The following is a 25622-nucleotide window of genomic DNA, read 5'->3' as shown; positions in this document are numbered from 1 at the left end:
ATTTAGTCACGTTGTAGTTGGGTTCAATTGCAAAGTCTTCACGGCCAGGACTGTTTTCAATCTGGTGGCTGTGCCCAGAATAACAAGAGCAGGATGTCAGTGGGAGCCTCCAGAGCTGCTGCAGCACAAATAGTGATCAGTCCCTAACAGATAATGTTTCCTGTCTCCCGCTTTTAAGAGAGCCTCATGAGCCAAGGGAATGGAAATCTTCCTTTCTGTTTTACTAGTTGTGGTCTCCAGTTCAGGCAGGTATAACAGCGGAGTTCTTGTTCACTGTTCCATCAGCTCTGGATGTTCTCCAGATGCCACTGGTGAGACCTGGTGGGTCCTGAGAAAGAAAATGTACCCACGAAGGCTCATTGGGGTGATTACTAGCTACTCCACGCCTTGGGAAGACAGTGCTATCTGTGGCCCTGCCCTGAGAAAACTAGGTACTGACTGGATAACAGCCAGACCTGGGCAAAATGGCTGGGCAGAGCGCAACAAGGGAGCCAGCAGGAAGGAAATGAGGTCAGTCAGTGATCCACACCAGATGTACACTCACGCTTTGCTACGAGCTTGCTACCCCTTGACCATGCACTGTCCTGATCTGCAGCTGGGGGAGCTGCCAGCCTCGGCAAGGATCATAGAACCAGCAAGTATTTGGGTTGGAAGGGACCTTCAAAGGTCATCTATTCCAACACCCCTGCAATGAGCCGGGACATCTTCAAGTAGATCAGGTTGCTCAGAGCCCCGTCCAGCCTGGCCTGGAGTGTCTCAAGGGATGGGGAATCCACCACCTGTCTGGACAATCTATTCCAGTATTTGACCACCCTCTTTGTAAATATATCTTCTTCATACCTAGATGCAGCCCATTCCCCAGGGCCTGTGTGGAGCGGTGGTAGATAAATGAGTAACACAGAAATCCCTCTGCACAGCCAGCCATAGCACAGTGTCAGAGCACAGTGATTTGCAGGGACCAGTATGATCCCTCCTGGGATTGCATGGTGGCTGACGAATGGCCAAGGCTGAAAATATTGGGTGGGTAGTGATCACGGAAAATATTTGCATTGTTTATCAGGACATGAAAAGTCACAGGGTTTAAAGGATACATCCACTCAGTACAACCAGTAAGTAGTTGCTTAAGACAGCCTGCTGCTGGGACAACCAAATCATGGCCTTAGGGCAAAGCGGGGAGCAGATCCTGTTCCCCGCAGATCTGCTGGCAGCAGCCCCGGCTCTGTCCTGAACTTCTGCAGGACCGGGACGACCGTGACTCCAATCCCAGGGTCTGTGGCCAAAGAAAGAAGAGGCGAGCTCAGAGAGGCGGCTCTGCAGGAGCTTCTGACACCAGGAGATGAGGTAAAAGAGCTGGAGCTTGGCCTTTTCACAACTCTTAGTAGCACAGATTTGTTTGAAGAAGTAGCAGTTGGAAAGAGAGGGAGCGGAGCAGACACAGCTGTGAGGTAGGAGGCCAAAGGAGAAAGAGGCAAGCCGAGGGAAGACCACTGCTAGGAGACTCATTCAGCCAAGCCAGCTGCACGACTCGTAGGGTGTGGGGTTTTGGGTTTTTTTTAATTGATTTTTATACTAACAGACAATTAAGCTGATCTGTTTATTTTTGTTGATGTTTCTCTAGTACTGAGTCATTTCCTGGGGGGGTAGGAAGAAACCAGCATTTTTCTCAAAGCTTCAAAACTGCATTTTAGGGTTTAGGTTGAGGATTCTTTGTTTCTTTCCTTTCTTTCAATGAAACAGCTACATTTCTAAAAGCAGGAAAACAAAACCCAGAGGCTGACAACCCCATAACTTCTGCCAGAGTTGCTCGTTGCTCACAGAAATGGGTGTCCATAATGAGCAGCCCAAAGCAGTGTAGAGAGTGACGGATGAGACCTGCAAAGCACCCAGCACAGGCTGCCTTGTCATTGTATTCACCCGCAGAGGCTGATGCTTTTTCCAGCTCCTACACACGTCATTGGTGTCGGTGCCTGTCTGCTCCACAGCACACTGACCTTTCTTCTGGTTTACACATTAAAATGCACTGATTTGGCAGTGGTTTCCAGTTCAGTAAGCCACGTGCCTTTGCACTGTAGTGGACGCAGGGTGAAGCTATCTGTAGCCCCCAAAGCTTTCGTGTCAGTAAATGCTGTTGGTCTGGGGAAGCCTAGTGTGAAACAGTGGTGAGTCTGGATCTTTTTGGTTTTGTTTGTTTGTTTGTTGTTGTTGTTGTTGTTTTTTTCCAGAAAGCTATAAGTACAATGCGTTAGTTAGGACTTTGACTAATAAAGGTGGACATCTGCAATCAAGCTAATTTGCTAGAGATGAGAGGCTAATTAAAACCAAAGAAGCAAAGGGGCTGCCAGCCTCAGAGTGAAGCGCAGGCACAGAGCAGCATGCACTGGCAACTAGGAGATGCACTGGCCTTTCAAAAATAAACAGCAGTCAACCACCTTGAAGGAGAAGTCACACCACCCACAAAGCTCCCAAGTACTGATTTCACTCTGTCCTGTCTTGCCTGTAGGTTTGGGACAGGAGAACCGTGATGGAATGAACAGCAAAACCTTCCACTGACATCAGTGGGTCCTGAACTCATCCTGGGGCCTTTTCAGTTTGTTTGTTACGCACATCCTGTAGTACTTGGTGTTCATAATGCTTTACGCATAGTTTCTCAATGAAGGAGGAAGAAAACATACACTCCAGAGCTATTGCTTGTACGTCATGCAGTTGGCATGAGAGGGACCATTGCTCTTGGTTGAGCATTGGCGTCAGAGTCCATGCAGTTACTTCAGATCCAGAGAGGTTTATCTCACTGAAACATTTAGCCAGTTATCCTCCCTAAATAGTGTGCCATGAAGCCACTAATGAGAGGAAATAAAACTTTTAGAGGTGCGCTCATTAACCCAGTGAATATGGCAGGAAAGCACAAAAGGTATGCTGGGACCATGCACAAAGCAAACTTAATTGTGCCTCTTCCCCCGTTTTCTCATGTCTTCCTTTCATGGTACTGCTGCTTAGTAGGACCCTTAGTACCACGAGATGTGCAGTAACACCTGGAATTAAGTGCTAGCCTGAAGCACTAACCCTTGGAAGTCAACAGGCACATGCTCAACATCAGGCGCTTGTAAAATACAGCCCGCTGAAAACAGCTTGTTTTCTTACAACAGATTGTATTAACCCATTCTCAGCTAAAGTGGTGAGGGGCAGTGATTTGACGTTTTAAAACAAAAGGAAGCAAGAGGATACTGGTGACTAATTTCCTCCAAACAACGTCATGTGGTTCATCTTCCTCATACATTGTTTGTTTTGGTCATTAGTCTTTAGGTAGATATTCATATATCAACTATTATTTTTCCATTGTGAATTGTGGTTTTCTGCCCAGGAGCAAGTCCAGTTTCCAGGGTAATTGGGAAGCCAACTCCTTTCTAACTACGCAAGAGATGAACTGTGTTTCCTGCAACTTTAGTGTCTCTAATGTTAGTGGTTGAGTAATAGCCGGACACGACAGTGTCTTCTGTAAGGAAATATGCCAACAGTTGCTGCTTAGAAGTGAATACAACTTACTCCTTTTTAAATGGAAAAAAAAAAAGTGTTTTGAATGATTTGAAGCTGCAATAACAGTCCTTTCCAGTCAAAGCTTACCGTTCACAACAACAGGATGCATCGCTCTATTTAAACAAGTAATAATATTGGTTTTAGTCACTGCACATGCTTTGCTTCCTGTTGGCGGCATTGCACAGAAAACTAATTCATTGCATATCAGATAACTAATTCGTTGCATATTTACAGATTTTATATACAGAGATGTTTTTTAATACCATCTGTGTGTAAATAACTTATATCTTTGCAATAAGCTAGCACGATCTGCACTAGCTACAACAAAATTAAGGAAAGCAGCCTCTAAAAGACTGCGTTGCTCTGTTAGCATCAGCAAAGCTGCGTATATTGAGGGTCTCAATGCTTCTGACTTACAGTCAGAAAAATTTACTGTCACAAAATGTTCATTCTGGTTGTACAAGACCTTTCACCTAAAAACTCCCAGTTGCTTAAAAAGCAATTACTGGGAGCAATGGTGAGATTTAGCCTGAGGACTCCTGCATTTGCCCCCTGCTAATGATCTGCTGGCATTCTGTCATCTCCCAAAACATAAGCAGAGCAGCAGTCATTCTGATGTCTGTCACTGCTTCCTTACTTATATTAACAGTTTATTTCATGGCTGCCTTCCCATCATGCTAAGTTAGTTTCTCCGTGTCAGGCTGTACTAAGGAATAGAGAACAGATTCTGAGCTCTCTTTCTCTTCCAGGGGCAAAAAGCACAAGCTTGGCTGAAATCAATGGCTCTGCTTTGACCCTGGAATAAGGAGGATCCTCATCCCCCTTGGGGTAACTGCCCCGGGGCTTTTCTCTCAGCCAGGCAAGTGCTGCTGCTGACATTCTCCTTGAAGCAATTAACATTTCAATCACCCTTGGACTCCAGCAATGCTGTTCCTGTCATAGTGCTGGAGCAATAAGACGTGACAGGCAGTGCCCGGTGGCTCCGGACTGAGAGGCAGTAATGAGATCCTGAGAACATCCCTGACGGTGGAGGCCAGGCTGGATCTCTGCGCTGCACATCTGGTGAGGTGCTGGGGAAGGAAACGCCTTTCAAAGCCAGTGACAACTTTTGGGTGTGTATACGTAAATCAAAGCTGTGCTGCAGTCTGCATTTTTTTATAGATAAATATATTTTTACATCTACCCACCTATATGTCAGTGGAGCGGTTTTAATCAGAAAACTGTCAACATTTGCAGATTCAGGGTTTCATTCGTCCTCTGAAGTCAGACTGAACATCTGCCAGCCCAGCCAATTGTTTTAACGTTTTCCTGCCCAGCTATCCGCTGCTGGGAGGAGGAAGGGGGTGTTAAGCCACCATCTAACCCCAAGGGCCAAGTTTCCTTGTTAGTGTAAATCAGGAACCTCCTTTCAGTCCAGTGGAGTTAGAAATAAAATCATTATCAGAATGGGCCGTGTTTTTTCCCAATGCCAACAGCTGAAAGGGGAACTGGGTCACACTAAATAGTGCGCATAAAGAGAAAAAAAGAGGCTCAAGGGGAACCTTGTCACTGAACTTCACCTTTTCCTCTTGCCACATGAATTATGGTCCCTGAACACCAGCTTAAGCTGTGTTTAGCCCCTTGATCATTCACACCCCTTTTCCATCCTGTTTGTTCCTTTGGCCAGATCTTTCACTGCAGTTAATTGACCTTGTTTCACTGATTTCTGTGAAGATCGGCCAAGCCTCCCAAGCTGGAGAAGTGGGTCACTGTGTATCATGTTCACCAGGGCTTCAGGAGGAGGTTGCCTTGACTGTCCCTTAACTGAGGAGTCTTTCTGCTGGCACGTGAAGCTACATTTTCACCTCTGTTTCACCAGAATATGACTGGCTTCCGTGGGAGGAAAAGGAGGGTCTGGTGACTCAACATCTCTGCAAACCATGCGTACGTTGGTTCAGATAAACTTAACTTGGGACTTGCTCTTGTTTGAGAAGCTTCAGACAGAAAATAAAACCAGCAGATTGTAACTCCCCAGTGAGGGGGTTATTGCCAAATGGATGCACCGCATTCAAGGGCTTACAAGAAACAAACATATCCAAGAGGGAAAAATAATCCTTCTGTTAAAAATTACTGTAAACACAACTGCAAATGTTGCCATCACTGTTGAAATTTGAACTGTGATGGAGTGGAATTTCCATCCCTCAAAAAACTGCTTTTTGGCCCAAAGTGGGAAGCAGAAAGCTTTCTGTTCAAAAACAAAACCCAGGAGCCACAGGATCTACACTATAAACCCATTTTCTTTTTAGACCAAGCTAAAATTATGCTTACAGTTGAATTTATTAAGTTAAATGAACATCTCTAAAAAGGCCCAGCCTAGAAAAACAGGAAAATAACTTAGTGTATATGGACAATTTTATTCATTTCAATTGAAGTACTGGACTGTTTCAAGTTAAGCACCAGATTAAGTACTTAATCAGTTCAGAGCTAAAATTCATCCAATTTCTGTAAGAAAAAAGTCAATCTTATCTCAGTACGACTAAAGAAGTGCATTGTACTAACAAATTGCCCTTTTGAAATATAGAGAGTAACAGCTTGTGAAAATAGACACCTCCCAGGCTGAATCACAAAGATACTTGGAAATGGAACAATAAAAATCAGGTAAGTGACATTTGCTGTAAAACAAGAGCCCCACTTCACCTTAGTACTCCCATATTCCACTGTAAAGCTATTCCCTAGAGCATTGTTACAAGTGTTTTTCTAAGTACACTGTGAATGATGAAGCCCAAAAGGGATTTTTCCTCTGTTCCCCCTGAGTGACCCATGTGCAGGAAGAGGAAAATGATGTGCTTCACCTGAAAAGTTTTCCAGTATCTTCCTGAACTTGTCAGAGCTTCCTCCTCAGTGTCCTAGCTCTGCAATACTTTTACTAAGAGCTGTTAATGGCTGTGGTTAGACTGAAAAGGGATGGCTCAGTGGCCCAGCAGACACATGGAGCTATGTACCATTCCTGTGCAACCCATTCAATGGTGTCTTCACTACCGAATATAACATCAGGGTCAATATGAAGCTGGCGAGCCCCTGGTCTAGGACACAGCTCTGGCATCTCATGTGGTTGCCAAAAGCCTCGCTGATGCGAGTCAGGCTGAGAGCCTGTGGGGAGGAGGTGTCTTCTCTTGATAACCAGCACACAAAGATCACCTGTCAGCCTGGGCACTGCTCTGAAGAGTTGGGAGGCATCACCTCCTATGGCGTTTGTAGACTCCAGTCTTTATTACCCGCTGACAGACACAAGCACCAAACTGCCTTTAATTATTGAACACAGGGAAAGCAGTGAGATATTCAGATTCTTGTGGTTGTGGGAGAATAAGGAATGTGTGCTTAGCTGTAGGACAGCGCTCAGCAAATTGTGGCCGTCACAGAATTGTTCCAATTACACCATCGTTATATATACAGTTAATACATGAAAGCCAAGGCAGGCAAACATATGCTATGGGGTTTATCTTCTGCACAAGCCTCTAATCTTTCCTCAGGAAATTACCATGTAGTTTATCACTACCTTGGCGTTAATTTTTAAAACCTCAAGACTTCAGCCAAAAGGAACAGGCCATTTACTGTTTTTCTTTCTTATAAATGTGGTTGTTGCTACCTCATTAACTATTTAGCATCCTGGCAGATTACTGCAATGAGCTTAGCCTGGCAGAACCTCAGAGCTGTAACCCCTGAAGGAATATGTCATTGCTCTTCATATCCAATAGATTTTGGTTAGCAGAGATTTAAAAGCAGCAATAACAGACCCTTAAGAAGATACGTTTGGCAAGAAGATACAAAATAACTATTAAGCTGGTTTACATCTGTTTCCTTTTTCATTCATTTTGCTGTCTCTAATTGCATACTTAACATTAATCTGCTACCACAGCAATTTCGATTATTTTGTTTCTGGGTTTAGCCTCCACATCACTGTCATTGAATTTCATTACTGCTACTTCACCAGTGAATAATGAGTTTCTTTTTACCTATATACCCAGCCTCCTGCAGTCAAAGTGATTAGCAGGACATCTCTTTAGACACCCTTGTCAGACAAAGCTATAAAGAATGACTAGGCCAGCTCTGCTCAATTCTGTATTGCCAGACATCTTGTATGTGTAAAGTTGGATAATTATACATAAAACAGTACAAGGTTTTGGAAGATTAGGGACAAATGTGTGGAAAGCTTTATGCACTTGAGAAAAAAAATTATCTTTTGAGTAAGCATATTTCCTGTAAGGTACCTTATATATAACAGCAGATGTTGCACACCAGATTCAAGAAAAAAAAAAGGGGGGAAATGGTTATTTTTTCATAGGATAGGTTTTTTGTGGGTTTGTTTGTTTGTTTTTTCTGGCAATGTGAGTCAAAAAGAATATAAATGTTTCTTCTCTTCAGAGAAATGCGAGAGTTTGCTTCTGCCGGTCATTGTTCGATGTTCAGGTGTAGAGGGCTGACTTGTGGGCTATGGGGTGGGCAGGGCTGGCATTTTGCCACACAGCAGAGCAACTTGCCCACCCATGGCCAGGAAAAGGGGGTCTCAAATAGCCCCTCTCAGTTATTCTGGCTGACCAACAGCCATATCAATGCGTGTCATCTAGAGAGAAGCAGCGGTCCGAAAACAAGAATATGAAGTTCTTCCTCAAAAGGCAAGGCTGACCTGAGCCTGGCCCCTGGACTCAGCGCCGTGTTTGTTTGCAACTCTGCAGGTGCTGAGTGTGTTGATTGTATTAGCAGAGGATAAATGCAACCTGATAAGGACAACTTGTGGTGTTCTGCCTGTTGGTAGGAATAATCAATTGCAAAGAAATGGGGTAAAGAGCCAACAGAGCGAGCAGCAGTTGGCTAGAGGGCTGGACTGGGCTGTAGGCTCAACAGGAGCCAGCGGTGTAATGAAGCTCTTAATTAAAAAAAAAAAAATAGAGAAAAAAAAAGGAGGAAGAAAAAGGCAAACCTCATACTGGGATAGATCAGTGAAAGTGCAGTCTATAAGCTGTGAGATCATCCTACTATTCTACTCAGTGTGAGTAAGGCCACAGCTGGGTTACCAGATCCAGCCTGGGGACAGCTGTGGGTCAGCTTGAGAGGGATGAAGAACAGGAATGACTCAGAAACAGAAGTTACAAAGAAAAGTTGAAGGAACTGCATTAATCTGGATGACTGAACAGAAGTAATGATAAATACGTAAATAGCTGCTGCAAAGAGGAAAAGAGACTGTTAGAAATGTTGGTTGAAGGAAAGGTAGTGATGGGCTTAAATCATAGAAACATGTGGCTTGGAAATTAAGGAAAAAAAATGCCAATGGGAAGAATGGAGACACAATGGAATAGGCTGCCTGAGGTTGCCTCACTACAGGTGTTTAAGAACAGGTTAAAACATGTTAGGCATGGCTTGGGTTGGTCTCCAAGCAGGACTCTGAGACCTCTGAAAAGGTCACTCAGTTCTACTACATTTTATGCTTCCATGCTTGGATGTAATTGTACTGCTCTTTTTCAGACGTTACAGACCAAGTACAGAAGACTTTTCTAGGAAATTTTCCCTAGACTACAAACATCAGGGTTTGATCTTTCAGAAGCCACAATGACTGAAAGGCAATGTGTGGGAATTCAGTTTGCCAGCCGAACGGCTCTGAGGCAGCGCAGGGGACTCTGCAGCTCAGCGTCTCTTCTTCCTCTTGCTGTTGTTGCCACAGGAGGCAAACAGAGTGTCACCAGCACATAGTGACAGGTAAAGCAGCCTCCGGAGAAGAGGCAATATGTTCCACAGCTCAGTTGCCTGCTTCCTTATGCACTGATAAAAGTGTGTTACCAGAACAACAGGTTTTATCCTGTTTTTTAGTGGAGAATAGGGGAGATAACAGCTTAAAAAGAAGGAAGGGAGGAGTAGGTAATGCTTGAGAGTTGGGCTGTCCGTTTTCCAGCCTCAAATGCTGCAGGTGAAAACACGGGACCTCGTTTTCAGATTTATGTTTCCTTCAGTGAGTCCAGGGATGGTCTCAGACTTGGTGGCATTTTTGGTTTATACGATTTGAGAAAACTGAGTTCGAGCGATGTTGAGAAGAAAAAAAATCTGTATACCTCCCAGAAGAAATAAAAAAACACCCTTGGCCCTTCTGAGCTTGTACTTAAAAAAAGACGAAATTTGAGCTGATTATAATAGATTAATTCCAGCTGAAGAATATGGTTCAGAGTCTTGATGTGAAGATTGTCTTCGTTTGACAGACAGTTGGAAGGGAACACATGCTTCAGTAAAGCATTGCTGATTTCTGACAGGCAGCAGTATGCATAAGCCTAAATGTACTTTTCTATTTTAATTACATGACCAGTACTCATGCACGGGAGCCTGAGCTTTATCTCCACTGACCTTGAAAATCCCCTGGAGGTTTATGATGAAATGAAGCATATGCTTTCTGGTGATTTCTGGAAAATGAGGAAACATAAAAAACCACTTGTTCTAGTTTTGATGTGATAAACCATCAGAGGTTCCACATTATTTCAAGAGAATTTGGAAGTTCTCCACTTCAGTTCCTGTGACATACGTGGGGTTTGGCACTTGTGTGCAGATACTCAGGTTGGGATTTCATATGTGACAGCCTCTCCCCGAATATCTGCATGAGAATAAACCACATGAACAGTAATTCTGGCTCTTGCTGATAAATTGGATCATCTTAATAGCTGAGTTATTGTAATGAATGAAATGTATGTCTGCACCTCAGTCACATTAATGACTCTGTAGCACTGTAGACATACACAAACTAGCTTTTAATTGATAATTTGATTATTGGTCTAGCCGCAGTGACAGAGAGTTCTGGCTTTGTCCAGATTTTGTTTGGTAGCAATGCCTCAGAGCGTACTCTGGTTTCTGACCTCAACAAAGGCAGCAGTCATAGCCTCCATACAGATGTCCTACAGAGTCTTTGCAGCACGCTTGTTACACCCACGCTGAATGCACGGCTGGGAGAGGAGTGTGAATCAGCTGCTCTCTGAAGGTCACAGCTGCTGGGAGCCCAGTGGGAGACCAGGGCTCCCAATGAGCGTCCTGGATGTATCAGCAGAATAAAAATTCTCACCAAGGGATAGGATGGAAAAATGTGAACAAGGACATGAATGAAAAGAGAAATACATCAATGTGAATGTGCTCAGAGGGAACTGATTTGCCTTTCACCCCAAGTATTAGGTGATTGCAAGGTAGATAAAGTGGTTTTGATGTGGTTTTCTACAATTAGTATTCCTTTTTTTTTTTTTTTTCTATGGGTTTTGCATTGTTTTCATTTTTTTTTTCTCTTTCAAGCACAGTCTTCACATCCATGTATCTTTTCACGCTTCTTTTCCCTAATGCTTTCACTATGCTTCAGCCCAGTTCTTCCCAATATAGCTACACAGATTTACAACCCCTTTCACTTCCCATGACACTGCTTACTTTCACAGGACAAAAATCAGCCTTTTCTCACCAGGTTCTGCAGCCACCCCCACCCCCCCCCACCACTCCTGAATGACTCTAGACTGCTATTCCCTTAAGGACTAAACTAGACCAGGATTTATTAAACCCTTAGCCCCCTGTTTGAATGATATATGGCCTCAGGCAGTAGACGCTAAGGTGAATGCACACTGCTTCTTTGTAAGGGAACAGAAAACCATGCGACAAAGTGCACTGCCCCAGGCATTCCTAAACTATCTTGTCCTGTGTCAGCAAGATGCCTTAAGAACTCTCTATAGAGCTTCCACTGCTCCATTCTCCCGCTGCTCCCACCCTCTGCATTTCAATACAGTAAGGAAAGGATTTCATCCTTAATTGAAATTCCTTTCATCAGACCAGATATAGCCTGAACAAAGATACTGACATGAAAAAGCAGTCAGGAACATATCTTTAAAATGTCAAGTTGCCAGTGACAAGCATAAAATGCAGTCACTGCAAATCAAGAGTCTAAACCCTCACTGTATATCACATAGCTGCCACTTCACCCCCCACTGTCCCTCCCATAAGTTCTGATGTTTGTACATCTTTGTTTTCCTTTTCACATTCTTCTCATACTATATTCACAGCAAATCTGAGGATAGCTGGGTCTTGATTAAACTCTTGCAAACCTCAGAGAAAGCTCTTTTAAACCGTGAATAGTGTCATTTATCTTGGATTCGTGTTTCTGAAGAAATCGATCATTCAAGCTCTGTGGGTTTTCTTTACTTTTCCTTTTTTTTAATTCTTTCTGGTAAAGTAATTGATGCACTTTTGTCCATCTAGATCTGTAAGTTTAATGTTACATGGGTTTACATGGCAGGAAATTGCTACGATCATGCTCAGCTGCAGAAAAAGAAATAAGAAATTTAAGTTCTTTCCACTGGCACAATGCAGGGAAGAATACATCCAACAGAAAAAACATAAGTATAGGCCATCTACTGATAGCTGTATTTTGCTTTCTTACCCTGGGCAACTAATTTAAAGACCAGGGTCTGGTGCCCTGTTTGTGTGGTTGGAAACATCCACCACCCTCTCAAGCTTCAGGGCCACGCTAAGCATGAAGACCAGCTTAAGCTCTCTGCAGAGGAGAAGGCTTCTGTGTCAGGCCACTAAGGGTGGATGAAGAGCCACGGCCCCAGTGCCTGCTTTGTTTATGGCAGCATCTTGGAAAAGAACCCGGTGCACTGCTGCCAAGAGGGAGGCTGGTGTCTGTGAGGCGGAGGACCCGTCATGTCCCAGGAGCAGCAGTCACTGCCCTGACTCTCCCTTCCTTCCTTGCTGCTGGTCGAAGTGTGTAACAAAGGCATCACTTTCAAATCCCGATCCTCTATCAGCTTTGGCCGCATCACAGGTTCTTTCTTGTGGCCTCTCCAATACAGCCCCATCATATGATCCCTCTTTTAACTCCACTGGTTAATGCTGTGCCTGTAGCACATCCCATACAGCATTCCTGACTTCACTGACAAGGCTTTCAGTGTGTCCTCACACAACCTTTCATCTTCTTCTCACTACCACAAGAATGGTAGATGTCTCCAGTAAGTTCTTGATGCCACCTTTTCTTGTCCATGCATTGTCATTTACAGACACACCACTTCTCACTACCTCTGCTTCTCTTGTGTTTGGAAGGGTCCTCTTCTATGTGTATGGCAAATTAATTTTTCACTTTCAAATCCTTTCTTCAAGAACACCTTTGCCCAGAAAACAGGGCTGGGACACACAGATAGTAACTTACATGAGCAGTAAGAAACAATACTTGCAGTCTCCATGCACTTTTTGTCCAGGAAATACGCAGATAATGCCTTGAGGAACTTCCTAGTCTGAATCGGGTGTTTGTAGCCAGCTCTACAATGAGGTGACAGTTGCACAGGTGCAGGTACCAGATGTGGGCTGTTTATCCAGCTGTAATAGTCACCCAGTTGGCAATCGGCAGCAGAAGTCAGGTGTGGTTAATGTTTCAGACACATAATCTTCACAGCGCTGCTGCTGCCAGGTGTCTTCTTTGCCTTCAGCCTGTCTTCTCGCCTGTTCTTTTGTCTGCCTGGTGTTCAGGAAAAGGAAGGGGAGTGTGAAGTGCTCTGCCCTTGCAACAGGCATGGTGAGACTACAGGACATGGTGGAAATAATCAAGACATAACCAACCTGGACTCTATCTGTTATATTTACCTTTTTGGTAGCTATTTGAAGATTTTCTCTGCTCACCTGAGGCATCTCTCTGGGTCCATCAACAGTTAATTAAAGGCCGACAGTAAAAGTCTCATAGATACATATTTTCCAGTGGGTTACTTCCCATTTTTTAGTGGGCTTGACAATTTGTTTATTATTAAATGCTTGCATGTTCTACCCTTGCAGGCCATGTATTAACATTTAGTGAAGAAACAGGGTACTTCACAGAGTCTCAGTTTCACGTTAAGTTACAAGGCACAGCAGTAGGACTTCTTTATTTACAGATCATTAAAAAGATGAGTTCTGCCATAACAGAACAAGCAGAAATACTTGTTTTTCTTGAGCATTTTCACAGTATTTGGTCAAGTGAAAACTATGCAGATGCCTGCTGGCTGCAATATGAAAAGGAGAAGAAAGAGCAGAGGGAAGTATGGGGTTGAGGCAAGAGAGAGATGAGACAAGAGGGACTGCTGGACTGAAGCAGTAGTATCCAGGGGAACACACAAAGATCCCAAACTGCTATTCTTCAAGTTGCACTTTCAGATGTTGAGCATGAGAAATATTGCAACACTCCCCATCCATTGTTTTCCTGTGCTCACCACAGCTGAGTACCTGGACATAATGATGTCAGAAGATCTGCACATCCTGGAAACATCTTCATCCCAGGGAAAGTGTCAGATCTTTAGCAAAAGAGGTGGCTGAAGGAAGGAGGAAGCAAGCTATGAGGAACCAAAGCTATCTGTGGTAGTGGAAGTGGCCAGCACGGTTCTCTGGCGGGCTACGCTAACGAGGACAGCTCTGAGACTTGTCTAAATTGTCAGAACAAGCCAAGCTCTGGGCAGTGCCAGGGTGACATAGGACGTGTGTGGGGCATGAAGCTGTGCCCAGCCTTCCACAGCCACCCCTTCAAACTGCAACACAAGCCCCCAGGGCTACCGTGGATCCTGGGAGGTTGAGAGATCTGACTGCAACCAAAGGAGCACACAAATGGATGGATAAAAATTGTCTTAATTTTCACTCGCTCACGCACTTGTGGGTCTCTGACAACTCAGGATACAGGATGCACACTAAATGAGTGCTAATTTTGAGTCCTGATTCCTTTACTGTCTTGAGCTACAAACTTGTGGATACTGTGTTTTCAGCTTGCCGAGATTGCAGCAGTATTCAAGAACTCCTTTTTCTTCTCCATCCTTCTCATCCAATGTGATTTCCACTTCAGTCGCTCCCCCTTGCTCCTTTCTTCATTTTGTTCTCCAAGACTTTGGCAAATGTTATCTTTCTTGAGGAGGCACCCACTGTGCAGGAACTATTTTATTGTATGAGAGATGGATTGAGATTAATGTAAGCTACAGAGAGCGTATGAAAGGAACAATGAAGCAACTCTAATAACTAACAAGGTTTGCGCAGCCCAGTTCACTCAAGGAGCAAATTTCATGACGCTTCCCCCTGGATTCAAAGCGGACACTTTAATCTCACTATTACAAACATGACCTAAGGAAGGACCAGGGTGGAGCATGGGAAATATTGTCCTTTTAATTGTCTATTCTTTGGAGTAGTAATCTACTCATGATATAACAGCCTTTGCTGTCTGGCTCCAGGCAAGTGATGCTGCCTTTGAGAGGGCTCCGAGAAATGCTTTCAGTTGGTACTTCGTGCCCAAATTCCAGCTCTTATCTTGGTTTCAGTGTGTGTGCAGTGAGAAGGATGTGGAGCTGCAGCACCAGACAGGCTTTTCTCAGATCTCATCAGCCAAATCACTTCTCAGGGTATATTCAGGGTTTTCTCAGGATTGTATCAGTCTTCCCCCAGAATATCAAGTGCCTCTTGTAACAGTTTAGGTGGAGCTTGAAGCCATTTGTGATCCCCAAGGAATTTCACAGGGTTCCCCATTTATCTATTCTGCATTTTCTTTATCCAGATTTTTCTATTACATTCTATGGAGCAGGAGTCACTTTCACCATTTCATGGGACGTCTGAACAGTCTGTACATTGGGAGCATTGGCTGTCTGTGCCACTTGAAGGAACCCAGCGCCAGTGGGTGGGACGTGCTTCATGACCCAGCTGATCTCTGGGCCCTGTCACCCTCCCAGCAGGACATGCCTGGGACACATATGTTAAACCAGGTGTTCCCTGTCCTCTGGAAGAAAAGTCCATCCGTGCCAGAGGCCACAATTTCACGCTGGCCTCACTTTCATGCTGGTTGGAGATGAACGGCCTCCGTTTCCTCTCTTAACAGCATAACCACAATTATTGCTGTCTGAATTTAGGATTTTGTTAGCAAAACTAAACGGAAGACTGACGTGGCTGGGGGTTGGTCCAACTTCTGACATTCCAAAGAAAAAGGAGTATCACGCATGACTGACTCTTTTGTATGCAGGTTTTGAACTAACTTTCTTAGAGTTGGCAACCGTTAGAACTGAGAAGTTCGTCTCAGGCTTGTCACTAATGAAATGACCTCAGCACAATGTTCTTCTTTCAAAGTTTGTTCCTCATAGGTAGTAAGTCGGGTCCTGGACACGCATTCACAGAGCACCATAATGGGGTGGATGTACACGCCATACCATAAGTCTGGGCACTGGCTGGATGTATGTGAATTGGAAGTACAGCTGCACAGGTATCATTTCCCCTATATTCTCATTTGGGCTGCTACGTTATAGTTTTGTTTTGAGCAAGCACAGAGTGCTGGCCATTTAAGGGTATAGTTATAACTAGTATTTGTAACGGAATAAATATGTCCATTTGTCTTTTGCACGCAATCTTTTGCATTGGGCTCTTTGGACCAACAGATAACTTGGAGACACTGAGCCGTAAGCTGTGATTCATGAGTTCGGCCATATGGCCTAAATGATTTGCTAATTTATTCGATGAATTATTTGCGATGTGGGTAATTAGCCTGATTCTCCAAAGCGATGAGGCTTCTGCAATTGCAACGTGTGACTTTTCAGTCATAACTCTTGAAGCCACTGACCAATTCCAGCCAGTTCTAACAGATCTAGAGGTCCCTACAGCCTTCAGCTCTGGGATGCACAAACACTTGACACCGGGAGAGCGCAGCTCTGGATGCTGCCAGCCGAGGAGCAGCTTTGTGCCCGTTTCTGCATGACTACACGGGCAACTGTCTAGGAGTGAAACTCCCGCTGCCAGCTGGCGCGACCAGCAGAGCCTCCCCTGCCCGGCCGCCCCGGGCCCGCAATGCCGCGCTGCGCGGGGAGAACGCGGCCTCAGCAGCGAACGGCCTTTCCTCAGGGTCACCCGAGCGCGCCGGAGCTGGAGGGCTCGGGAGCAGCGCAGAGGGTCCCAGAGGCTGCGGGAGGTCAGGGCGGCCCGAGCACCGAACGCCGGGAGGGGAAAGAACCACCGGCGGCGCGAAATCGCCCCCGCGCCCTTCCCGCCTCCTCAGCGCTGCCCGCTGCCCCCAGCCCCGCCGCGCATGCGCCAGAGCTGGGCGGCCGGGGAGGGGGGCGCGAGCGGTCCTGCCGCACGTGACCGCGGCTGGGGGCTCCCTTAAAGGGCCAGGCGGCGCGCTCCCCGCGCGGGTGCTTGTGTTCCGGCTTTTTCCACGGGCTCTCGCTCCCCTCCCCGCGCACCTGCCGGGCGCCCGGCGCAGGGCCTAGGGGGCGGCCGTGAGCCGCGGCGGGCGCTGCGGGCAGCGCCGGGCACCCGCCTCCTCACCCGCCTCGTCACCCGCCGGCACCTGCGGCGGGCGGCCCCGCTCCGCGCCCGTAACCCGGAAGCGGTGCGGCTCGCGAGGAGGGGAGGGCGCCGGGACATGGCCGCTGCCTGCTCCTGACTGCGCGCTGCAGCCGGCATGGCCCTGCCCGCGGCGACGCGCGGCTGAGCCTCGACCTTGCCTTCCCCTTCTCCTCCTCCTCCGCCGCTCGGACGCTGCCTGGGCCGGGGGCGGTAGCGCTGAAGGCCCCCTTGCTGCCTTGCGGGGGCCGCGGGGCTGTGGCGGGTGGAGCCGGGCAGGCGCCGGGGCCGCGAGCGGTGCAGGGTGGGAAGGGCCCGTGCCTGCATGTTCCCGGCTGGGCCGGCTCGGGCGCGGGGGGCGGCTGCTTGTGGTTCTGGAGCGAGGTACTGAGCCCCAGCATAGGGGGATTTATTTTATAAATGTGTGCATGTACGCGGGATTTATTTTCTTTGAGGGGATCTAGGGTGGTGCTTTAGAGGGTCGCGTTTACTGTAGCATTAGTTGTGGGATTTTTAAGGGCTGCTCGTACTCCATTTGTATTTTGTGGGGTTGTGTGTTTTCTTTGCTATAAGCACGTTTTCAGGCTGCGAAGGGCTGCACTATTTTTGCTGGACTGTAGTTCCTCCAAGGCTGCCGTTGTTTGCGTTGTGGGAGGGCAGCTGGCAGCCTCGCAGGAAGGTGCGCAGGTCGCGTTGGAGGAGGGCTCTGGGTCGCTTTCGGTTTGACTTCTTTCCAGCATAGGTTAGTTTTTCTCCAGTGTCTCTGATGCCAGAACAAGGGCCCAGAATGAACGGTTTCTCTCTGGGCGAGCTCTGCTGGCTGTTCTGCTGCCCGCCTTGCCCCAGCCGTATTGCTGCCAAGCTGGCCTTCCTGCCCCCGGAGCCCACCTACACCGTGCTGCAGCCCGAGCAGCAGCAGGAGGCCGGGGCGGCGGCTGGGGCAGGGACCCCGACGGGATCAGGCACCTGTAGTCTGCACCTGAGCGAGCGGGCGGACTGGCAGTATTCGCAGCGGGAACTGGATGCTGTGGAAGTGTTCTTCTCCCGCACGGCTCGAGATAACAGGCTGGGCTGCATGTTTGTACGTTGTGCCCCCACTGGGCGGTACACCCTGCTCTTCTCGCATGGTAACGCTGTGGACCTGGGCCAGATGTGCAGCTTCTATATTGGCCTTGGCTCCCGCATCAACTGCAACGTCTTCTCTTACGACTACTCTGGCTATGGGGTGAGCACCGGCAAGCCCTCTGAGAAAAACCTGTATGCAGACATTGATGCAGCCTGGCAGGCCCTCAGGACAAGGTAAATGGATACTGGGGACAAGGTATTTCTGTATCTCTGTTTAATCCTAGTAAGTCCAATGTCTGCACAATTAACCTGCTGAGAGGTGGAGGGGAAGGGTTTGTAGATGGTTTGGGTTATTTTGATGGCCTCACCAAATGTTGCATCAACAGCTATAATGCGATTTGCTGGATGGCTTCGTTTGTTAAAAGGAGGGACTTTCAGCAACCTGGTCTAGTGGAACGTGTTCCTGCCCATGGCGGGGGGGTTGGAACTAGATGATCTTTCCCTTCCAACCCAAAACATGCTGTGACGTACAAACCCTCATTCTTGGGCTTTTTCTAAATTTAGGGGTTTATTCAGCTCTATTGTATGTTAGCCATTGCTTCACCACTGAAAATCTCCGTCTTGAGCGGGAGATATTGTACTGGTTGCAGTTTGAGCTTGCAGAATGCAAAACCCCTGTTGTTTGAGACTGGCCAACCACTGTCTATGCTTAGAGGTAGCCCCGGTGAGCTAGATTTGACTGAATTTGGTAGTAGCCTTGGCTAGTACTTATCAAGAAGCTGCTGGTGTTCTGTGATGCATCTGGGATTTCACACAAGCTTGTGCGACATAGGAATCTTTCTCTTTTGGCAGCCAAACAACTCTTACCAAATTGGGTAAGGTGAAGGGGTGAAAGGAAAAGGTGTTGACAGGTGGAAGTAGAGCTGGGGATTCTGCCAGGAGGAGATGCTGAAGTAGGTGGCATCCAAAGGGATGGAGCAGCAATGAGAAGACTCTGTCAAGACGGCATGGCCAGTAGGAACAGGGAGCCCTTGGCTTCTAGGCAGTCCTCAGCAGAGCTGCTGCCTCCGGGTCCTTGCTGCAACTCGTTGCCATCCCAGGGCCTCTGTTGCGTCTTCTGTCCACAGAAACAATGAGCTCCTTTTGCTGTTGCATAAGTGGTTCTTAAAGTAGGACCTCGCAGAACATATCCTGAAAGGGAGAGCTTTAAAAAGCTTAAATTGTTGCAGCAGGGCAAGAGACAAGACTGTTGAGCAATTTCTTTTCTTGGCTCTGGGGTTGAGTATTTAATGTCTATCTTGGGGATACGGACCAGCTTCAGAAATAGTGACAAGAGTTGTTTCTAATTTAGATAATTGGCTTTTCAAGGATCTGGGGATTGATCAGTTGAGGAGTCCAAACGGCTTTTGACAGTGACCTGCCCAAGTCAGGTTAAGAGCATGGGGGAGAAAGGTTTAGGGGGAAACTGCTCTTTCATAGCACGTGTTCTGACTGTTCGGCGAGTAAACCGGATTCTGGGTTTGGTTTCCAGGGTACACTCTCAAAAAAATAATTGATTGACTAAAAAGAATGTGTTTTTATGTAAAGAAATAATTTTGACATGTTGTATGCACAGTAAATTACTAAATGCCACTGTTATGCATATGGATTATATAAATAAGGTTTAAGAGAGGAAAAGTGCTGTGTCTAAGCCAAGCCTAGTTAATGCTTGTCCTTCAGTTGCTGGTTTCTCTGTTTCACTTAATGTTTAGTTGAATGATATTTTTTCATTAAAGCCTTGTAGAGCTTCAAAAAAGTGCTTTCATATCTGCCTGGAAGTGCTCCTCAACAGGCATTTAGCACGTGTTGAAGATCTACGTGGATCCAGAAACAACAGCTTCCGTCACTTAAGTTTTTGGAGAAGCCTGTTGATGCCAACGCATGCCTGGGTTGCTCTGAGAGAATTGAGTTCCTTCTGTCAAAGTGTGTCTAGAGGAAGTTTATTGTTTTATATTGGAGTCCTTTCTGTAGTTTGTACGAGGTCTAGGTTTGGCTTTCCTCCTTCAATTGAGGGGTTGAAATTTCCCAACTCTTTAGTCTGCCAGTTTTGTGAGTCCCACGTCTTGATGTTACCTTGAGAGCACTGTTAGAGTAGTTGTGTTATCATTGGTTAGATTTCCAGGAGCGAGAGGAAATATTACAGTATTTTAGATGCCCAGTAAAGAAATCAGTTACTGTAAAATGTGAACTTTAAAAAAAAAGTTAATTAATTCTGTCTATTAATAGACAACTGTCTTCATAAAACATATGAGCCAAAACAATAGTCATTCTGATGATGAGTTCTATAAGCAGTAGTGTGAACTTTACAAGGCTGATCATTTCTTAGCCCTTTTTGCTAAGTCCATGTGGCTCACAATCAAGTGAAATACTCTACTGTAAAAAATACAAGTCTGCTTCTTGAGGTAAAATGTCATATTATACCACTTCTGCTGCAGCAGTTCATTGGTAGCTTCCAAGGGTTTGTGTATTCTTTCATTCTTAATGCAAATTCCTAGCATTTGTCCTGTAGTCATATGGTAGTGAACTGTAATGTGAAGTCTTAAAATAGAAGAGGTTCACTATGCCATTGAAAGCATTTAGTCTGTGGGAAGCTGTTGCTCCTCTGAATCCACCACATGTTCCACCTGGCACCAGAAAGGAATTGTTAAAATGTTGGAAGTCTGAGATTTTTATTATTTTTTTTTCTCCAATTGTGTCTATGAAATACCACTGATACTTAGCAAATATTAATTTATCAGTGTATTTTGAAAGTTGCCCTGAGTAAGGTGGAAATTAACCCTACAGTTGGTCAAAACAGGCTGCTGACAAATTGTAGAAATGATGGTGAGCTGACTGTGGTCGCAAACATGGCTGCAAATTTTGACTATTATTTTTTCAAGATACTGAAATGACGGTCTTGCTATCACATACACACTTAGGTATCAAACCTTATGTAACAAATTATTATAAAACTATCTTGCGGATAGCAGATGAAAAATAAAATCATCAAGTTTTTTGTTCAATTTCAATTATCAGCCTGTCTTTGGAGAACCAGTGTCAACTATTCTCAGTTCTTTTAATCTCTGTAAAGAGTAAGCTATTTTCCTTAATTCTAATCAAATGAATATCTCTCCTCATGAATAAGTATACTCTTAAATGATAATTTTACTAGTTATTAAGTTTGAATGCTAACTGTCTTTCAGCCCAGGTAAAGATGTTGACGTATTTTATTCCCTTGAAACGAGTTTTTATAGGTGTTCCTTCAGAGCTCTAACTGTAGCATTGGTTGCTCTAGTTCCAATATCAAGTATTAGTAGGTAATTAATTTGGGCTTCTATATGTATTTATTTCCACTTGATTAACAGTTTTCCATCTGGTGTCTAAATATTTCTCGAAAAGAATCTTCTGTCTCATTGTTTCAGATGCCATTTTTTGTGGGTGTTTCATTTTAGGCAGGTTGGTCTGTTTCTGTTCTGTTTGTTCCAGAGCCATATTGAACAGAAGCTGTATCAGACTCTGTCTTCTCTCATGGCCCATATGGTTTTAAGTTTCTGCTTTTTATTGAGATGTGATTAACTCTAATCCGAATATCTGATTGACTTAGTACAACATCTGCACAGAAGGCCTTGATTGTCATCCTCCTCCCCTTTCCTGAATTCCACGTGGGAAGGTTAAACCTTCTAACATGTTTACATTAAGACAATGTACAGTACTTGAAAACAGGATACACACGTAGGGTTTGGATACAGTGCTTAAGCACAAAACCATGGCTGCATTGTTGATGGCATGCTATTTATATTAAAATACATTCGTATGTTCTCTAAAAATGTGGAGAAGACTTGTGAAATATTTAAAAATCTCAGTCAAATGAAAGAAGTTACTGCTTCCCTGCTTGCTGCTTCTGTAGCAGTTTCAAAGAGGAGAACCTATTAGTCCATCTTAGAGATATTGAAAGAGGTGAAGAAATGTTAATAAATAGCTTGGAAGATCTGTTCCTGTTGCATTTAACAACATACAGCTTGATGTTTTTTCATGGTGCACAATATAAACTAGTGTGTTCTGTTTCTATTTGAGCTTTTGATAAATGATAGATACTGTGATGTTTAAATCCTTCATTCTCAAAATATGTACATTTGAGTTTGTCATTAAGTTTGTAGGAGAGCATTAGATCACTTCTGCTTTTCATTAAGCTTCTTGGTAAAGATGATGAAAGGAATTGAATTGTGAAATGCTATAGTAAAATTAAAGGGCTTTTGATCAATGGATAGCAGATAGTTTAGACTGTTTAAATAGTTGTTACTTTTCCCTTAAATTTAACGTTAAAAACCCGCAACACCAAACCTTTTATTGTATGAGAATGTTATTATTTGTGGTGCTGATTATCAGTATCCTCTTATTGCTGTTTCCTCTGCAGGAGTTGATGGAAAAGTGTTACCATTTTCATTTGAGTAAAATTAGGAAACCCACCTAATTGGATTAGGCTGGAGTGATAACTAATCTTCTGAGGTTGTGTACGTTTAGTTTGTCTCTGTTCTGATTTGCTGAAGTGGTTACAGATTTCTAGGCAAATAATAGCTTCAGGGGGGTTTACCTTGATTCATAAAAATAGTTAATTTCTGCTTTAATTTGCTTTGCAACAGAAATTTCTTTTCCTAACACTGTGTTTCTGTGCGTGGTCTAACCTGAGTTCTTTGGATTGAATACTTAGAGATTTCAATAAAAAGATACCAACTAAATTCCTGACATGGGCAGTGCTTGGCAGAGTCACTATAAATAGTCCCAGAGTTACAGGGTTCTCTTGTTCATGGTGCGTCACCTGGTACGTTTTTTTTTTCTTTCATTGGCTTTGGGGTATTTCCCACTCCCAGTTTTTTAATAACGTTGATGTGGTGTCTGCAAAGGATTGTTTAAACTCTGAAACTGAACTTATTCTACCTGCTGTAGTCAATACTTCAAGAAAAACTGCATACAACTTTGCTCAAAAATAGAAACATACGGAAGAGTCTCCTGTTGTTGTCTGTGCAGTGAGCAGAGATTAATTCAGATGAGCCTCCCAGGGACGAATACCAACAACTGTTTAAAACAGGTGCTCTGATATTTGAAGTTATTCAAAATGTTTACTGAGCTTTGGTCCTATTTCATGGTTTAGTCACTGAGGTAAAAACAGTTGTGTTAAATGTTTCCCCATTGCTGTCAGGGCTGCAAGATCAAAGCTTGTTGTTTTGTTTTTAAAAAAAGGAGGTTTTTCACTATCGATAATGTTTTGCAATTAGTGTTATTTGGGAAGAAAAATAACCTACCAAAGAGCCTTTGGCTAACTATACTTTTTATCTGGGGTGTAGATAGTCCTGAAATTCAGCTGCCTGAACTGGAGATGTGGGTTTAACCTGCCATACAAAGGTGGTAGGACCTGGTTCCCAACACCACCAGAGCATCATAAAGGTTTCTAGAGGACCACGTTCTTTAAATCCTGCGTGCTGAACTGACTAAGGTTTTCTGTCTGCTTTTAGTGCTGCTAAATGGCGTGAATTATATGAGGCAGAGAAAGGCAGCTTCTCCCTGTTCTCGCTCTGAATAGTGTGTCACCTTGTGAGATTGAGCTGCTGGTTGTTTGAGGGCAACTGTGTGACCTGTGCATGTTGCTGGTAGCACAGTTTGTTCTTAAGGGGAGGATGAGCTGGGCTGTGTAAACCTCAGTGCTTTTGCTCTGAAGCTGGAGTCAATCTCCAGTCCATCACAACTTCAAAACCAAAAAATCCCTCCATAGTTCAACACTTATCCTTTGTTACTCTGCTGTCTTGCAGTGTTTCTCAGTGCTGGGCTAAGTTTCCAATAGTTTATTACTTGTGAACGTAAGTAAAAACAACAAATTAAAAAAAACAATTAGCAGTGCTATCCAGGACTGTATAGGTAGAGAACATTTCAAGCAACAAAAGTGTATCTGCCAGCAAGTGGTTTTATGTGGAAAACTGACACTTCTTGAGCAAATGGATATTTATATTTCCATATTGAATGAAGAGAACAGGTTCTTTTTGGTTTTCTGTATTTTTGTTCCTGTGATGCTTCCTCACGTGGAGATGGATGAGGACAAAGTGACAAGCAATTAGCTGTTTGGAGCCCAACTTCTGTAGCATATGTCTGAATTTCATATTTCATTTTAATACAGCATTTGCCTGGTGGAGAACTGTTAAACCCTGCCCCAAAAACACTTTTAGGCAAAATATCAAGAAATTAGTTCCTTAGTTTCATTTTATGTTGGCTTTAATGACAACAGTCTTGAAGTCATGTAGCACTAATAAATTAAATGAACAAATAACATAGCTGGTGTTTTTCTTTCCTAAAGCCGGTAATAAATTTACTGAATAACTAACACTCCCTTCTGCCCTCCCTCACAAATATAAATCAATTACAAGACTGCATTGGAAGCAGTTGAAATGAGTCATAAAATAAGCTGTGAATATGTTGTACCTAACATGCGCACATGCAGACTTGCTTTGGCCAATTAGCCCCTAAAAAGGGCAGAAATCCTTCTCTGTTGATTAGGAGAGAGTTTCAGTTGCCACTGTGCTTGAGATAAATAGAAAGTGCTTATCTGGGTGCAAGATGAGGGGTTCCTTGTGTTTTCTTGAATCTAGGAAAGGCACATCTTTCCAGTTTTTGAACACCGGTGGTTCTTGTATGTCTTTTCATGTTCATTTGAGTATATATTGACTGTTTATATTGATCTGAAATAGAAATAATTAAGGATTGTTTTCTGTCTAACTCCAGAACCTTGAGTTTATGTAGGCTAACATACAGTAGGTGGGCAAACCTCTTGTGGCCATAAGAGTCAGTGGATAGTTGAGGTTGCTCGAGACTGTAACTTGTCAACTGAATAAGCAGTTTCAGTGGCCCATTTGCTACGACTTTGTCTTGACTGTCCTGCTTTCCAGTTTTTAGATGAATGACACATGCTGGTCTTGCCTGCTCAGCCTGATATCTGATGACCATGCTAAATTTCATTTCTGCTCTCAAACTGAGTGTTTTATTGGTGTGAGTTTTTTAATGTGTCAGGTTTTGTGAGCAATGGAAGTGTGTGATTGAAAATCTGTATGAACACAGAAATAAAGGTGCTTTTAATAGAAGGCTAAGAATGTAGAATGGGATGAATAGTGCACAGTGTCAGCTTAAGGACTGAGGAACATCTTTGTGTTCTGTATTTCAAAGGCTAATTTGAGAAAAATGGGTTATTGTGGCATGTTTGCACATGAAGTTGTGCTACCCGCAGACAATCTCAGAAAGGTGCAAACATAGGCCAGTTGTATAACAACAGTGTTATACTGGCATTATCTGTATCCATATCTTTATCCAATATTTTTCTAACCACTCTGTTAGCTTTACAGAACAAAGGTGCTCCTGTTGGTGTTAAACATTGTGGTTGGGTTTGCTGACCATGAGACCAAATAATACAAAGGCACAAAACTGTGCTAAACAGTGGGATTTGGCTCAGTGCCCACCCTTGGTTTCGTGTCTCCTGATGAACACGTGCATGTGTTTGGGAAAATCCCTACAATCACAAAATAAATCTGTAAAATCTCTGCTTTCAAAGAGGGGAATTCCATGTGGGTTTATAAGTGATGTTGATGTGGAAGATGAGGTTTTAAGTTAGTACGTTTGCCTCAAAGTCCAGGGGGAAAAATTTAAATTAGAGGTAATCT

General features: G+C 44.3%; 1 protein-coding gene across 1 annotated transcript in view; it reads left to right on the top strand.

The window, feature by feature from the left end:
* Window positions 1–16720: 16720 nt before the first annotated feature.
* The window catches only part of ABHD17C (abhydrolase domain containing 17C, depalmitoylase), a 30710-nt gene continuing 21808 nt past the window's right edge, over window positions 16721–25622 (top strand). Inside the window, exon 1 of the mRNA XM_005504101.4 lies at window positions 16721–18141. Within this exon, the coding sequence (XP_005504158.1) occupies window positions 17609–18141 (533 nt within the window). The 5' untranslated portion in view covers window positions 16721–17608. The remainder of the gene's footprint in view (window positions 18142–25622) is intronic.

This window comes from Columba livia, chromosome 11, assembly GCF_036013475.1.
Source record: "Columba livia isolate bColLiv1 breed racing homer chromosome 11, bColLiv1.pat.W.v2, whole genome shotgun sequence".
NCBI classification, from domain to species: Eukaryota; Metazoa; Chordata; class Aves; order Columbiformes; family Columbidae; genus Columba; species Columba livia.
This window is presented reverse-complemented; position numbering and strand designations above follow the sequence as displayed.